This window comes from Fusarium mangiferae (genome assembly GCF_900044065.1).
Source record: "Fusarium mangiferae strain MRC7560 genome assembly, contig: FMAN_scaffold004, whole genome shotgun sequence".
NCBI lineage: Eukaryota > Fungi > Ascomycota > Sordariomycetes > Hypocreales > Nectriaceae > Fusarium > Fusarium mangiferae.
The window spans coordinates 2,601,009-2,614,794 of NW_024573924.1; the positions used below are offsets into that span (position 1 = coordinate 2,601,009).

At 48.8% G+C, this 13,786-nt stretch overlaps 6 protein-coding genes and 1 non-coding gene across 7 annotated transcripts; 3 read left to right on the plus strand and 4 right to left on the minus strand.

Moving 5' to 3' along the window:
- Positions 1 to 373: 373 nt before the first annotated feature.
- FMAN_09375 (uncharacterized protein) lies at positions 374 to 1,166 on the plus strand (the record flags this gene model as incomplete). Its single annotated transcript, XM_041830211.1, has 2 exons — positions 374 to 633; positions 683 to 1,166. The coding sequence occupies 2 exons, from the start codon at positions 374 to 376 to the stop codon at positions 1,164 to 1,166; spliced, it is 744 nt and encodes a 247-aa protein (XP_041680896.1).
- A 1,249-nt stretch (positions 1,167 to 2,415) lies between these two features.
- On the plus strand, positions 2,416 to 3,711 carry FMAN_09376 (uncharacterized protein; the record flags this gene model as incomplete). The annotated part of the gene is made up of 2 exons (XM_041830212.1): positions 2,416 to 2,585; positions 2,643 to 3,711. 2 exons carry the CDS (start codon positions 2,416 to 2,418, stop codon positions 3,709 to 3,711), a joined length of 1,239 nt encoding a protein of 412 aa, XP_041680897.1.
- Positions 3,712 to 3,869: 158 nt separating this feature from the next.
- On the minus strand, positions 3,870 to 4,735 carry FMAN_09377 (uncharacterized protein; the record flags this gene model as incomplete). Its single annotated transcript, XM_041830213.1, has 7 exons — positions 3,870 to 3,939; positions 3,992 to 4,136; positions 4,181 to 4,295; positions 4,343 to 4,408; positions 4,457 to 4,472; positions 4,547 to 4,587; positions 4,697 to 4,735. The coding sequence occupies 7 exons, from the start codon at positions 4,733 to 4,735 to the stop codon at positions 3,870 to 3,872; spliced, it is 492 nt and encodes a 163-aa protein (XP_041680898.1).
- An 882-nt stretch (positions 4,736 to 5,617) lies between these two features.
- Positions 5,618 to 8,994, minus strand: FMAN_09378 (uncharacterized protein; the record flags this gene model as incomplete). Its single annotated transcript, XM_041830214.1, has 6 exons — positions 5,618 to 6,108; positions 6,172 to 6,506; positions 6,559 to 6,812; positions 6,861 to 7,417; positions 7,466 to 8,593; positions 8,664 to 8,994. The coding sequence occupies 6 exons, from the start codon at positions 8,992 to 8,994 to the stop codon at positions 5,618 to 5,620; spliced, it is 3,096 nt and encodes a 1,031-aa protein (XP_041680899.1).
- Positions 8,995 to 10,180: 1,186 nt separating this feature from the next.
- On the minus strand, positions 10,181 to 10,296 carry rrna10. Its single transcript, XR_005993999.1, has one exon. It is a non-coding gene; the product is annotated as a ribosomal RNA (ribosomal RNA).
- A 501-nt stretch (positions 10,297 to 10,797) lies between these two features.
- On the plus strand, positions 10,798 to 11,850 carry FMAN_16105 (uncharacterized protein; the record flags this gene model as incomplete). The annotated part of the gene is made up of 1 exon (XM_041830215.1): positions 10,798 to 11,850. The coding sequence occupies one exon, from the start codon at positions 10,798 to 10,800 to the stop codon at positions 11,848 to 11,850; it is 1,053 nt and encodes a 350-aa protein (XP_041680900.1).
- A 222-nt stretch (positions 11,851 to 12,072) lies between these two features.
- On the minus strand, positions 12,073 to 13,160 carry FMAN_09379 (uncharacterized protein; the record flags this gene model as incomplete). The annotated part of the gene is made up of 2 exons (XM_041830216.1): positions 12,073 to 12,948; positions 13,005 to 13,160. The coding sequence occupies 2 exons, from the start codon at positions 13,158 to 13,160 to the stop codon at positions 12,073 to 12,075; spliced, it is 1,032 nt and encodes a 343-aa protein (XP_041680901.1).
- Between the last annotated feature and the right edge of the window lie 626 nt (positions 13,161 to 13,786).

A 13,786-nucleotide genomic window follows, 5' to 3' on the forward strand; every position in this document is an offset into this window, starting at 1 on the left:
CTGCCGATTGACCGGGTCCGTGTGGGTACCCATCCCATTCCACCTGGTTGAGCATGGGTTATCAGATCCATAAGGTTTTATCGATGTAACCAAAATGATCCTGCAGGATCTGAAATGCCACTTTCATTTCAGATATACACCCATAAGGTGACTCAAAATCTGCAAGCGAGTTCATACATCAAGGGTTTGACGTGACAGCTGCCGGCATGGCATGGCTGTGCGCTCGGTACCGAGCCCGAGCCCGAAGCCTTCTATTTGACAATTGCCTTCTTTTAATAGTTGGCCTTCCTACACAGGTTCAAGTCCCTGACTTGAGACCGTGCCGTGCGGCTCTTTTAACAGAACATCTAGGAACGTTCGTTGGTCTGAAAGGATGTCGGAGTCAAGGTATCACGAAGTCCTCGAAGTTTACTCAGACAGCGCAGCTCATGCACCAGAGGTCAGTCCTCATGGTGTTTATAGCCAAGGCTCGAAGGACCCAATATCGGGCTATGTTCAGGTCGTCGAGGCGCGAAAGGGTCCTTTTGGTTTAAGCATGTTGAGCCTATGTGCGATTGTTGCTATCGTCACTGCAGTGGTTGTCGGGGTTGGTGTTGGAGGAGGCCTTGGATCAGCTCTAGCCAACTGTAAAAAGTACGAGACCCAGACTTACCAACAAATCCACAAATGCTAACAATCACAGTTCACAGTTGTCTGAGGCACCAGCTGCATCTACGATACAAACCTCCGCCTGTCCAACCCTCACAACCAGCGCGAGCGACACCAGCGAAACGACTGAGTCAAAGTTCTACGAGCCCAAACCAGCAGACCAAGTAACGAACCTCACCCTTCCAGACGCATGCTCCCAACCAAACGGCAAAGACGACTATACCACCAACACCGGCTACGTATTCACATACACCTGCGGGTTCGACTACCCAGGGAACGATATAGTGCCTATACTGGCTTACACAGCATTCGACTGTATGCACGCCTGCGCAATGTACACAGAGATCAACAGCGGGAAGGGAAATGCGACGCAGTGTGATGGTATCGTGTTCAATAGGGAGATGGCGAAGAATTATGAAGTCAAGGGCGGAAATTGTTGGTTGAAGACTGGGACGCGGGATCTTTTTCCGGCGGCGGATTTGATGCCGACGTTTTTGTATGCGAAGAGGAATTCATGACGTTGATTTGATGGGGGAGTATGATGATAGATGACTAATTGATCATACTACTTTAATGCTCGTCTTTTGTTCTCTTTTGGGTGTTGTCTTTGTGATTGAGGCTGCGGGTTGGACTCGTGAGAGTGTCAGCGTGGCTGAGTTGAGAGTCATGGCTGGATGGTCTTGGCAGTGAGGCCATCGCTGCGATGAGATTAGGCCCGAATGAAAACAGCAAAGAAATGAGGCTCTAGTCTCTCTTGAATCATAATTATGAGAAATTGTGACTAGAAGATACTTGAAGTATATGTTATTTGCCATTAGTTGACATCTGAATCGTGAGCTTGTTGTTTCAACAAGTTCATCTTCAACTATACGAGAATCTCCTAACTAATCAATCACGGTGCTGACACACTCGGTTAAAGTGCTTATAAAAAACAACAGTTGCTCAGCCCCAGGAGCATCGCTCGTTTACATTCTCCAAACCACGTGCCAAGACAAGTTGTTCAAGGCATTTCGCACGGTCATTACCTGTTCGAGACGGCACTGAGATGCCGATTCACCATACAATCCGCTATTGCGGCTGGGCCAGTGACAGAGTCGTACGTAACACTCCTGCGCCAGCATCACATCGCATCGTATCCTCTGGGCGGTTACGAATATTGTGGACCACCAGAATCATGCTATAAATGGGTTTTTAGAGTTTTTGTTCTTCAACGTCGGCGGTTAACAATCACTCTCCAGCAGCTCAATGATACCAAATTCACTCTATGATTTAATTAAATGTCAAAAGCATTTGCAAAATTACGCCTGACCACAGCGTGAGATACTGACCAGAAAGCCTGGCAAATTACAAAAGATGCAGAGCTCATGTATGCCAAGCCAATAGCGAAGCCCTCTAAAACGCCCGGAGAGGCAGTGCCGGGACCCCTGCAGCGCGGGTGCCCGCCCATTGGCCCTGGGTGCTTAGATGCAGGTTGCTGATCCAATTGCTTCAGCCCTGAAAACTCTTGACTGTGATGAGGAAGCTAAAGAGGTGAAGCAGCTCGGGGAGCTAAATATGAGGGGAGGGGCGCTCATGTTTGTGTTTCTGATTTCTGGTCTTTATATCTTGGCTGTTTTATTTTTATTTGTGGTGTGGTTTGACACTTATCGACACTGTTGTCTCCGAGTTTTGGCGGGGATACGAATCTTGGTGTAACTTATACACATACATCCTTGGACTGGACATTCATCGAGACACTCTAAACTTTTACAACCTCAACATACAAAGATGTATGAGCTCGAGAAATACTGGATCGCCCACGGGGCCATGGTCTTTCTTGGAGCATGGATCCCTTCGGTCGTTCTATTCTTCTGCAGTTTCTGCCTCGTCCGTCGCAAGAGGGATCCCGCGAGAACTGCATTCACATATCTCAAGTTGGCTCTCTTAGTATACGCAGGGTATGCTCCCACCCTCTACTATTTGTCTGTTGAATTATAGTAACTGACACATCTAAGCTACGCCTTCTTCGACTTCGCTTCATATGTCGTCTCAGTCGTGCACACGCGATTATGGAACAGCGGAAGAATCGACAGTGACTTCGACTCGCACTACTCCAAGACTCTACAAGTCACCGTACAAGTCCTCGCTACTCTTGCGCTCATTTACGATTTGGTCACCGACATTCTCGTCATGATAATCCTCCTCCGTCTCGGCACCGGTATCATTATGGTCCAGACAGGCCAACCCGATCCAAAGGGCAAGATTCTTCGCTTCTTGTCGTACATCGCAGCAACGATCCTCTTCGCTCTCTCCTTGGCAGCGTTCGGTCTTCGAATTCGTTATGTGTATGAAGTATTCTTCAACGATGTTAGTGTTGGTGCGGATAGCTACACCAAGTCTCGACAGATCAGCTTCTCTTTCAGTGTTTTGGTCTTTGTCATTTCTCTCGCCATAGTTGCGCGGGCAATCATGATAAAGGTGCAATCCAAGGGCGAGAATGCGCTCACATGGTGCTCAAACATGTTCATCGCCGCATCTGTTGTTTGGCTTCTGCGCACAACGTTCAACATGGCGTCGACAGCTGCTTGGACCGATCTGAGCAGTGCATACGGCGACCGTGAGTACAAGTACGCTTACTACATCCTCGAAGTCGTCTTTGGAATCTGGCCGCAGTTCGTTGTTCTCTGCTTGGTGTTCATTATCGGACGTGCTAGGAACAACGGCATTTGGTCGAAGCAAGAGCATGAGCCTGTGAAGGGTGTTGAGGCTGGAGAGCGCACAGCTTGGGGTTATGGACAGATCCCCCCTCAGGCGCAGAATTCTGTACCTATGCCTGAGCAGCAACACTATCCTCAACCGGAACAGCAGCATCTGGCTCAGGGGTATGGTCCTCAACAGCAAGTGCCCCAAGAGCAAAACGGCTACTATGCGCCCCAACAACCTCAGTACGCGGCGTATGATGCTATTTCTCCGGTGTCTCAGCCCAGATCACCACCTCCTCATGAGGAAACAGTCGGTTTGAACCACCAAGCTGATGGTACTCCTCCCCAAGTGCCGGCTCAGCCTTACCCTGAGAAGCATTAGGCGTGCTGGGATAGATAATGAATCGCTGAATGATTGATAATGGGCGTGAATGAATTTGGACAACTTCTACAGATATGATACCACCCTTCTATACTTTATGATATTTAGTACACCCAATTCTACCTCATCAACAGAATGTCTAAACCTCGCGATGTCCTCTAGTCCACGTCTGAGAATTCAGCTGGAGCAACGAATGGGCCATCTGCACCCATAGTACCCGTAACATATCTTGTTGAGTCAGTAAACAAATTCCACGTGAACGATTGAAGGCTAGACTCACTTTGTATGACTTCCTCGCGCAGCCAATTGACCCTTGCTATTGGTGAACGTCACCTGCGTAAAAGCAAGTGTCTTGCCAATCTTGTCGAGTGTGGCAGTGCCCTTGAGAAGATCTCCCGGGCGGCCTCCAGGGCTCAGATATGTCACTGCCAAGTCAGCAAAGTCGTACGTGATTGAGACAGGTGCGTACCGTTCAGATCGGTTGACACGCCTGTTGCGAAGCGACCTGATGAGGCGACAGCGAGGGATCCACCGAGATCGACGAGACTAGCAAGTGTACCGCCATGAATTGTCTGAAGACGGTTCTGGGTGAGGTCAGTGAGAGCTCAATGTGATGAGGTGAGAGACAGACGGTGTGCTCTTTTTGGATGTCAAGCTCGAAGTCGACTCGGCCTTCTGTGGCACTGGTGACGCGGAACTACAGAGATCAGCACGCGTCCCAAGTATGTTTATTCAGTGTATATACATGTTTTCCTAGAAGACTACGAACAACAGGGTCAGTACCGAAATCTTATCACGGAATGCCGAGTCTTGATCGGTGGCTTGGGGTACATACCGAGGCTCAAGACCAGAGTCTGCCATGAAAGAGCGCACGACCTAGAACACAATCGCGAGTTAATTGCCAAGCTTTGAGAAAGACATGAGTTGTATGAGTTGCAATTGACTGTGCATCGCATGCGCCTCGGGGTGCATTGGGCGTACGCACCGCTTGTGTGAATTTCGTGGGACTGAGCTTCCTTGACATTGTGACGAGCGAGATGAAGCAAGTTCTGACGGTTGTTTCAATGCCTGAGGTATGAGGTCTGAAGATCAGGAGATACTATCACGTCTGTCGTATTGCATGAGCGATGTCGAGAGAAGCTCGAGATATGGGCACGGAGTTCGAGATGGATTAGCCGAGTTCCGGGGTAATGATTGACCCCCGCCAACGGAACGGCCCCACCATCCAGATTGACGCAATCAGGCTTCGGCACGAACTACCCTACTGACGACAGACGGAGATTGATCTGTAGCGGAATGGAAGAATGGAGAAAGGCTCTGAGGTCAGAGATCTATCGAACTTCACATCGGAGGTGATTGTCTTTATCCTGCCTGCACAAGCTTCCTCTGCTTTCAGGATGTTCGACTTCGCTCACTGAACCCCCGCCGATGTCGCTCCCAGGCGTGAGGTTCCAGAGAGGACGCAGACAAATGAACCTGGTTTCATCACCTAGTGGCCATTTCCTTCCAAGTAGAGGACCAACATTGCCAGGTACCTTCACTCTCTGGATTGGTATTAAGCTTCAGGTATCCGCTCAATCAATACACTCTTTTCTCATTCTTGTATCCCCTCGAGTTCGGAGGATTCTTTAAGGAGTATTAGCGCGTTGAGCACAAGTTGCGAGGGGAGACCATGTGTGACAGAGAAATAGTGTTGTTTTCAATTTGGGTATCTGTCGATCTGATCTGTGCTAATTAGGGGGAAGTATTGAGTATCATTAATCTCATATCTCATCTCCGTGCGCCATTTTCGCCATGCAAATTCCAAAGCAAATCTTCCGTACGCCATTTTGTAGATGTTCCAAGCAATCGCCATTCTTAATGAGTCCCATTCTTCGCCCGAGACCCAATATCCCATGCGTGTCTTTCATGCGTCTTGCATCTCATCATCCCGAAACAAATTCTCCATGTCATCCCCGATTGCTTCCAGTGGGGTGTCAACAACCTCCTCCCCCTTGTCGGAGTCACTGTCGTCGTCTTCGATGATGACTTGGGTGTCTCCTGGGCCCTTAAGATTTGAACCCATGATCTTCTCATCTTTAGATCCTTGGGGCTGCCAGCCGAGTTCCCATTCCTCGACACGAACGCGGATGTCCTTTTGTAGCTCGATTTTCTTCTTCTTCAACTCCTCGCTTGCTGGATAGTTCTCCAACAGATTGTGGAGATGGAAGGAAAGTTCGTGTTTGAGCCTGTTGATGGCCTCTTGCGCAATCCTGTGCAGATCTCGTGGCACCAGCGCTTTTCTGGCCTCAAGCCTCTCAGAAAGCTTATTCACAATCGGCCTAGCGATATGCACACTGATTTTGCGAATTTTGTTGGTCACACAGTCACGGCGTCGCTTGTAAGAACCATTGCCCTCTGATATGCCAGGTCAGTAACGGTTTACAAGGTGATTATTGTCATGGTGCTGGCTATACTTACTGATGTTCAGAGCAGCTTCGAACACTGGCTCCAATTCCCGTCCATAAAGCTCGACAACATCATCGGTGACTTCAGAGGCATCTTCGGATAGTTTGTCCAGCATTTTCTGAATGTTGCTGTCGCTGGGCAGCAGACCATCGTCGGCGGTCGCGGCGAAATGGTTGAAGCTCACTTCCAAGGCTGGCAAGTTATCCCTGATGTCCTGTTTGAGTTGGGACACGTATTCGGTCCATGTCTTTTTGAAAGCTTCCATGATTGGGGCTTTTATTTCCATCAACCTTTGATTCATTTGGTCATCCCATTCTTTGCAAATAGATCTCAGTAGTAGACCACCTCTGCAGAACATGTCAGTTATATGGCTGCCCAACCATTACCATCAATGCTTACAGGTCTTCTAGCCAGTTGTACGTAATTCCAGTGCCCTTCGGGGTATACATAGAGCCATTGCGAGAGAGTATGGCTGTGTAAGTGTTGCATCGCATCATCTCGGTGTCGTGATCATCGGCAGGGTACTTGCGGGACCACTTTGCTGCAACTCTCACAGCCTCATCACTGGAAGCTTTGCAGATCCTTTTCACGTCTTCGAGGGGGTTCAGTTCTTGGATCTTGAGGGCTGCTTTGGAGAGGCTCGCTCCCAATTTCTGTTCTAGGTTAGTTGCAGATTCGGCGGTCACCACGCAAGTGCTTACAATAGAAAAGTCTCTATGGGTCTGGGCCAGAGAATCTTCGACAGTCGAACGGCTGATGTCGAAGTTTGCGTCAATGCCTTTCTCCTGTGAGTAGAACCTCATCATGGCCATCAGCCCTTGGTAAGCACCGAGGACATCATCAAGGTGCTTCTCGCGCTTGCTCAAGGTTGCCTCAACAAGCCACTCCCTTACCGCTGGCAAACCTGTCGATGATATCGTGGTATAGCTTTGAATGGGAGGCTCCTTTTGTCTCAGTCTCCAATAAGCCTTGCTAGAGACGGGAAATATGGGCAACGGAGGTGAGCCCTTGTCGGATCGATTGAGCGCTGCTTGTCGGATCGCGTGGCTTTCCTGAAGTCTATCCTTGACATATTGGTTGCGTGTCTGGGTGACTTTATTATGAAGCCAGTCCTCGATCCCTTCCATCTCCTCGCAGACTTTTTCGATGTTGGACTTCAAGGTATTGATCATATCTGAACCTCTTTTGTAAGCCGCTGTCGCATTGTCTGCTTTAGTTTTGAGTTCCTCGATATTCTCTCCGTTGGCGTTTGACTGATCTATGATAATATGTGAGTAGGTAATCTTCGCCTTGTTGATGAACTAACCTTCGCTTTCAGGTAAGAGGCTTTCCTCGGCCATGCGATGATTCTCATGCGCCTCCTTTCTTTCCCGCTCAACCAATTTGAGTTTTGCTTGAGTGTTTCTCAACTTTTTGTGGCCATTTTGCTTCCTCTGTTGGAGTGTTTCGAGGTCCTCAAGTTTCTGTGAGGTTTCAGGGTCATTCTGGAGTTCGTATGACCCTTCAACGTAAGTGGAAACATCGATCTGGTCCATCATTGACAGTATGACGCCAAAACCGCGCCCGTCGTATTTGCCGCGAATCTTCATCTGAGCCTCGTCAAAACCACTTTGCATCAATGCTTGACCTTGCTTCTCATCTGTTGCCCGGGCGATAGGACTGACCACCAGCCTAACATCCAGACGATGGGCAAATTTCTTTGCAATCTCGCCGCGACTGGCAGTCGCATCACCGCATCCTGGTAGATCGACAACAGTCATACCAGGCCTGAGGAAGTTGGATTTGACGTACATATGCACATCTTGGATCAACGGCCAGACAGAAAAAGGAGATCCCGCCCCGTGATTTACAGCCGTTGAGTCCAGGAATGGCTTGATCTTGCGATTGAGCTCTTTTCTCTTTGCGGCGTTGAACTCGATAACTCCATCTTGTAGAAAGCGACAAGCTTGAGGGTTCTTTTTTAGAATCCACTGCACGACTTTGTGGTAGGACTGGTCGCTATTGCAGGTGTCTGCAACAACTTGGAGTTCCTCTCGCTTCATTCCCCAAACAGCTTTGATCCTGGGCAGCTCCCAGTTGATTCTGTTTCCAGTGTTGGTGATTTCATCTTCTCTCTCTTCGGGGTCATCGCAATCCCTGGGAAGAGTGTTCTTGAGTTTTGAAAGGCGTTTCATGTCTTTCAGAAGATTCTTGATTGATTGTTCGATGTCAGCTTTGTCGCATAAGGTGACCTTGGCACGGAATTCGGATCCGGGTTTGTCATCCCAGTTCCAGGAAGCTTTCCCAACGACTGCAGTCGCTGCTCCCTGTTGTCCCGATGGGAACAGTTCGGAAAGCCCTACAAGTGCAGCGAGAAACGACGATTTGCCAGCACCGGTAGGCCCTTCGACACCGACGAGAATCTCGTGTTTGTGGTGTCTGTCGCGAAGATTATCTAAATACGGTGGTTAGTGGACGGAGTTTGAACATAACGGGCATCTTCAATGAACAAAAAAAATACTTACTGAGTTCTTCTATCCACTGTTTGAACATCTTTCGTTCAATCGCCAGGGAGCCTGTAGAGATGGCGTCCTTCTTGGCCTTCCCAAGAGCTGATTCCAAGACATGTTGGATTTTCAGGCAGTTCTCTTCGGCTTGTTCAACAGCCACTTCTTTAATGTTGAGTCGCATAGACTCGTTCATGTCCTGACAAGTTGCCCAAAGGAACTTGGCTGGAGTAGGTTGTACTTTGTGCGATTCATCTGTCTGGCGCTTCGCGGGAGCGATGTCGGATATCGGCGAGACTCCTGGAGGCCGCTCACGCTTGATAGCGCTCGGGGGCAAGTCACTTGCCATGGCTAGAGCAGAATAGAAGAGCTTAGAAATCTGGCAATAGGTAAGTCAGCATACGAAATAAAAGCGACTAACACCAAATCCAACCATAGAAATCGTCAAATGTCTCCACTGAATGATGGGAATGACAATATGCTCACGAGTTAAGAAAGCAACACAGGGAGAATCTGCCACCGAAGACAAGATCGGGATGAAGTGCCAAGGGGGGGAGATGAAGAGAGGTGAGACAAGATGATACGAAAGGAAAGACGCCAAGGATCTCTGGGAGTCGGGGCAGTATAGGATGAGATTTCACTGGAGAAATGAAGTACGAGAGATGAAAACTCGTGATCTACCTACCAGGGACTCTGAATGCGCGACTCTTCTCTTGAGGTTGAGTAATAGTGTTAGTGTTGTGAGGTTGTAATGGCAAAAGGTGAGGACCTTCGGTGGTGGTACTCTGAAGTTAGGAGATGGGTTGATGAAAGGTGAAATGCGGAGGAGAAGTGGGTTGATGTGGAAGAAGCGAGAGAGGTGGCAGGAGGGCATGAATCATAAACGAACGCTGCCTAAATGCGCTACTTAACGCGTCGCATTCACTGCTTTTACTTTTAAAATACATGAACAAAGAATTAAGCATGGCCTGTAAAAGAACCTTCCCATACTGCTGGTATTTGCAAGTTTCAGCCACCACTGATACCACTTGCCCCCCTTTAAACAATAATTCAGCTACTTGACCTTGCATTGAGGTAGAAAGGTCTGAGTATAATGAAATACAAACGACTCTGTTGAAGTTACTGATATAATTGATCGTTAGCACGGGTACCTGCTTCTAAATCTCAGGTTTACCAACGGCATATGCAGCCAGGCGATACGTTAATTGACGGCCACGTCGTAGCCTGAGATTAGGACTGTGGGAAAATGGACACCCGTAGCAAGGCCTATCATTGCTTAAACCACTTCAGGCACATCGCTTGTTCTTGAAGGCCATGGTGATGCACCATAAGAAGGACATGCAAAGCCAGGTCGTTGCTGGCTGTTACCGATCTCAGGCTTGACTCTGAGGTAAACTCTTCTAATATACCGTATAAAGAAAAGATGCTATCCATTCAACACCCCCGTGTAACCATTGTTCCTTTGACAACGACTTCACTCCTACCATGGCTTTATTGTTTAAAGTCGAACAAAAAGGGACGAACACCAAAAGATACACATACAACACCAGGTATTCGCTGGTCGTCACCGACCCAACTACTAATCCGGCGCTTCGCGGCTTGACTCTGGGGGAGCGAACGGGACCCCGTATTTTCCACGAGCTGTGGTCGTATGTGCCTAGCGACTCACGATGTCCAAGCCAAAAATCCATGGTGTTGTGGCTGAGGTGGGCTCGCTTATCTGACCCACCTAATTCCTGGCCCAATCTCCACCCGACAAATGGCAACGTCGGTTACTCGCCCTTCACTTCATGCACCGCCACCTATAACAGTCTGCGCGCACACTGTAATCTGTGCTTCTGCCGATATACTGACCTCAGGCTTCCTGGTGTCACCAGACACTTAAGATTTGCCTTGCGTCGTTAGAAACAACCGTTTCTTGATATGTGTCTTTGAAGTCAGCTTATTAAAAGGCTTCGGGCTGTTGTAAGACGCGAATGTGTTGTTGAAACAAACCATATGCAGTACAGCTCAGTGAGGGGATGGAAATCGACATCCGCTTTCCTTCAAAGAGCAGTTCGGGTCATATTCTCATTGCCTTGTCCAGATTGTCACCCATCAACGACGTCCAAGGCCCGCTCTTTTCCGCTCCAGCATAAAGGACACTTCATGAATGGCTGCCCTTATGCCTCGCGGATATCGCTCCGCCACAGAATATCGTTTCGATGAAGACCAGGTCGATGCCATTATTCGCACTGCCGCCTACCACCGCAAAGACTTTGATCTCTCTGTGATCTGGTTCTCGCCCGCTCAACATGTTAATATTCGTCAGTCAATAGCGACACCCTTCCAGCAGACTTCGAGTGCCGGACTCGGATCCCTCGATCGGCTACCACTGGAGCTCCTCCATGATACGTTGTTGCGCCTTGATGTGTATTCTCTGTTCAAGTTTCGACAAACGAATCGCCGATCGCGAGAGGCAGTAGACTCCCTCAAGCAGTACCAGATGATAGTCTTGCACGGACTGAACCTTTTCTGCGCTTTGTTACGAACACGACTGGCCGTTGGCACTTCTCTGCTCGACTTTTACAATGCCCTATGTCTCAAGTCTTGTAGTCTTTGCGGGGAGTTTGGCGGGTTTATGTCTCTCCTAACATGGAAGCGATGTTGTTTCAAATGCCTCAAGGAGGCTCCCGAGACTCAAGTGCAAACTCTTTCCGCAGCCCGAAAGGAATTCCACTTGACAAAGGTTGAGTTGAGCCAACTGAAGTCATTAAAAACCTTGCCGGGCATATATTCGATGGATGAATCCATACGTAAATCCCGTGTTGCGATCGTGTCCCTTCATCAGGCCAGTTTGATTTCCAGACAACAATCCCAAACAACGGATCAAGTCTACTCAGCGAGCTCAGAACGACGCAGAAAATTCAAGTTAATGGGATCGTGCGCACTTCCTTATTATGATAAAGTAACCGGCAATGTCGAACATGGAATTTCGTGTGCCGGTTGTCAGCTTGCTCTCGAAAAGGACATCATTGGCTCCAGGGGCGAGAGCTGGGCATTCGAGGCTCGAGACAAAGTATATGCACTAGATGGCTTTTTGGAGCATTTTCGATGGTGTGAACAGGCCCAGCTACTGTGGAAATCAAGTTGCGAAGGTAGAAACAGGCCAGTTGAGCTACCGGAGGGTGCTCGGAGGGGCGGCTACTTCAGTGAGAGGGTATAAGGGACATGACACAGTAGTTAGGCAAAACTTGGTTCATTCTTTGATATTCGGGTGTATTTGATATTTTTATGATGGCGTACTGGTGACTAGATCAACTCCATCTCCTACTTGCAGTTATACGTATCACGTATAAACTTGAGCGTGCTCAATTTGTGGCAGTACTGATAGAGATCAAAGCCAAAGGTTCCTTCACCAACTGCTTCTCTGCGCTACAAAGCCCTCCTAAGAATCCAACTTTGGAGCTGATTTATCTTCAGTGTTGTTCTTTACAGGTGAAGATCTCTCCGGGGTTGCTTTTTCATCTGCCCACAAAGGCTGGTCGTCAAAGCTAAACTTGAGGATCTCCGGACGTTGATAGTGACCAGCAGCATCCACCCAAACCTTGACCTGCCCAAGCTGCGACAGATCCACCTCAGCCTTGACAAGTTTCTCTTCAGCACCAGTGTGCGGCCCAGCAAGAAATGAACAAAACGGGTGGATAACAGCGGACCATCCGCCACCCGCCATGACAAATTCCTGCTTGCCTAGATTCTTCTCCATCCACTCAAGACAAGTATCATCAACATAGTTAGACGCTGTGATGACAAAGACTTGGGCCGTGAGGGCATGTGCCTTCATCAAAGCCTCGATTTGGGAATCAGCTACGGCTTCGAAGCCAGCCATGGTCGACAAGGCAGGCCAGGCACCAGCGTGAATATGTTGATGCTGGGTAATGAGCGCTTGGCGTGCCCCATTCATGGTATGCTCCCAACAGCAAAGACCACCGAGGTTGAAAGGCCGTCCCGAAGCTGTCAGCCGGTATGTTCGTAGCGTATGGCCACCACCCTGCGCCCAGACAGAGCGCTCAACATATGTTGGCTGCAGCTTGCGGTGCACACCCAACAAGGTACCATCTGCATCGATATTGACTTGGGAATTGAAGAGCGTGTACCCTTGAGCTATGCGTTCTGAAATGCCGAGGCTGATGGCTACACCAGTGCGACGGCAGGCAGCCGAGATGCGTGCGATTTCGTCGCCGTCTTGGACAACGACACTCTCATCTGCATATTTAGCGAGGGCCTCAACTTGTTGGAGAGGCGGGTAGCATTCAATCCAATACTTTGCCATGTTAGTTATACCATTGCAATACCGAGGGCGAATAGCAGAGGACGTACCGGATATCCAGGAATAAACGTCTCGGGAAAGACTAGAAGCTCGATGTTCTCTTTGCCCGCTTGCTCAATCAAGCTGATAACCTTGTCAGTAGTAGCGGCCTTATTCATAAACACGGGCGCAGCGTGTACCGCTGCGACGACAACTTTGTAATCCATGGAGGGCTAGGGACTTGATAAGCGATCAAATCACCAACGATGCAGAGCAAGGCAGACTGTGAGTAAATTCGTTGGGATAGATAATCAAATCAGGATAAGATTCCAGATTTCAGTATAGTTATGAAATGGCAACGAGGGGTCAAAGGATATTCACGGGATATTTCCGCGTTGCTAGCCAGTGAAATGCTTCTTGGCTGACCCATGAACGTATGATATGCGACAGGGGTAGCAACGACTGGGTTGCAAGCTTTTGAACCCCACGTTCTGGGAATACCTTCTTAACCAAGCCTGTTAATGCCATCGACCTGGAACTGCGATCTATAGCACGGTTTCTGCCGACTTTGGCCGTAAGCATTCCAGCCTCGTGCTGAGCTCGGATACCGCACCCCAGACTAACTAGCAGATTAAAAAGGTCCGACGGCAAGTAAACGGACGTTAAACGGTAGATAAGTCCAAGTGTCTAAGCGGCATATGGACGGTTGTAAATGGAGGTTCAGCTTGCCTCAGCAATCTAGCTGTTGTTCAGGTTCAAGGAAATTACCACGGCGGACTAGCTGTACATAAGAACGGCTCTTCGCTCAGTCTGAAATGGAATTCAATGAATGTAGAGGCTTTGAAATACCACC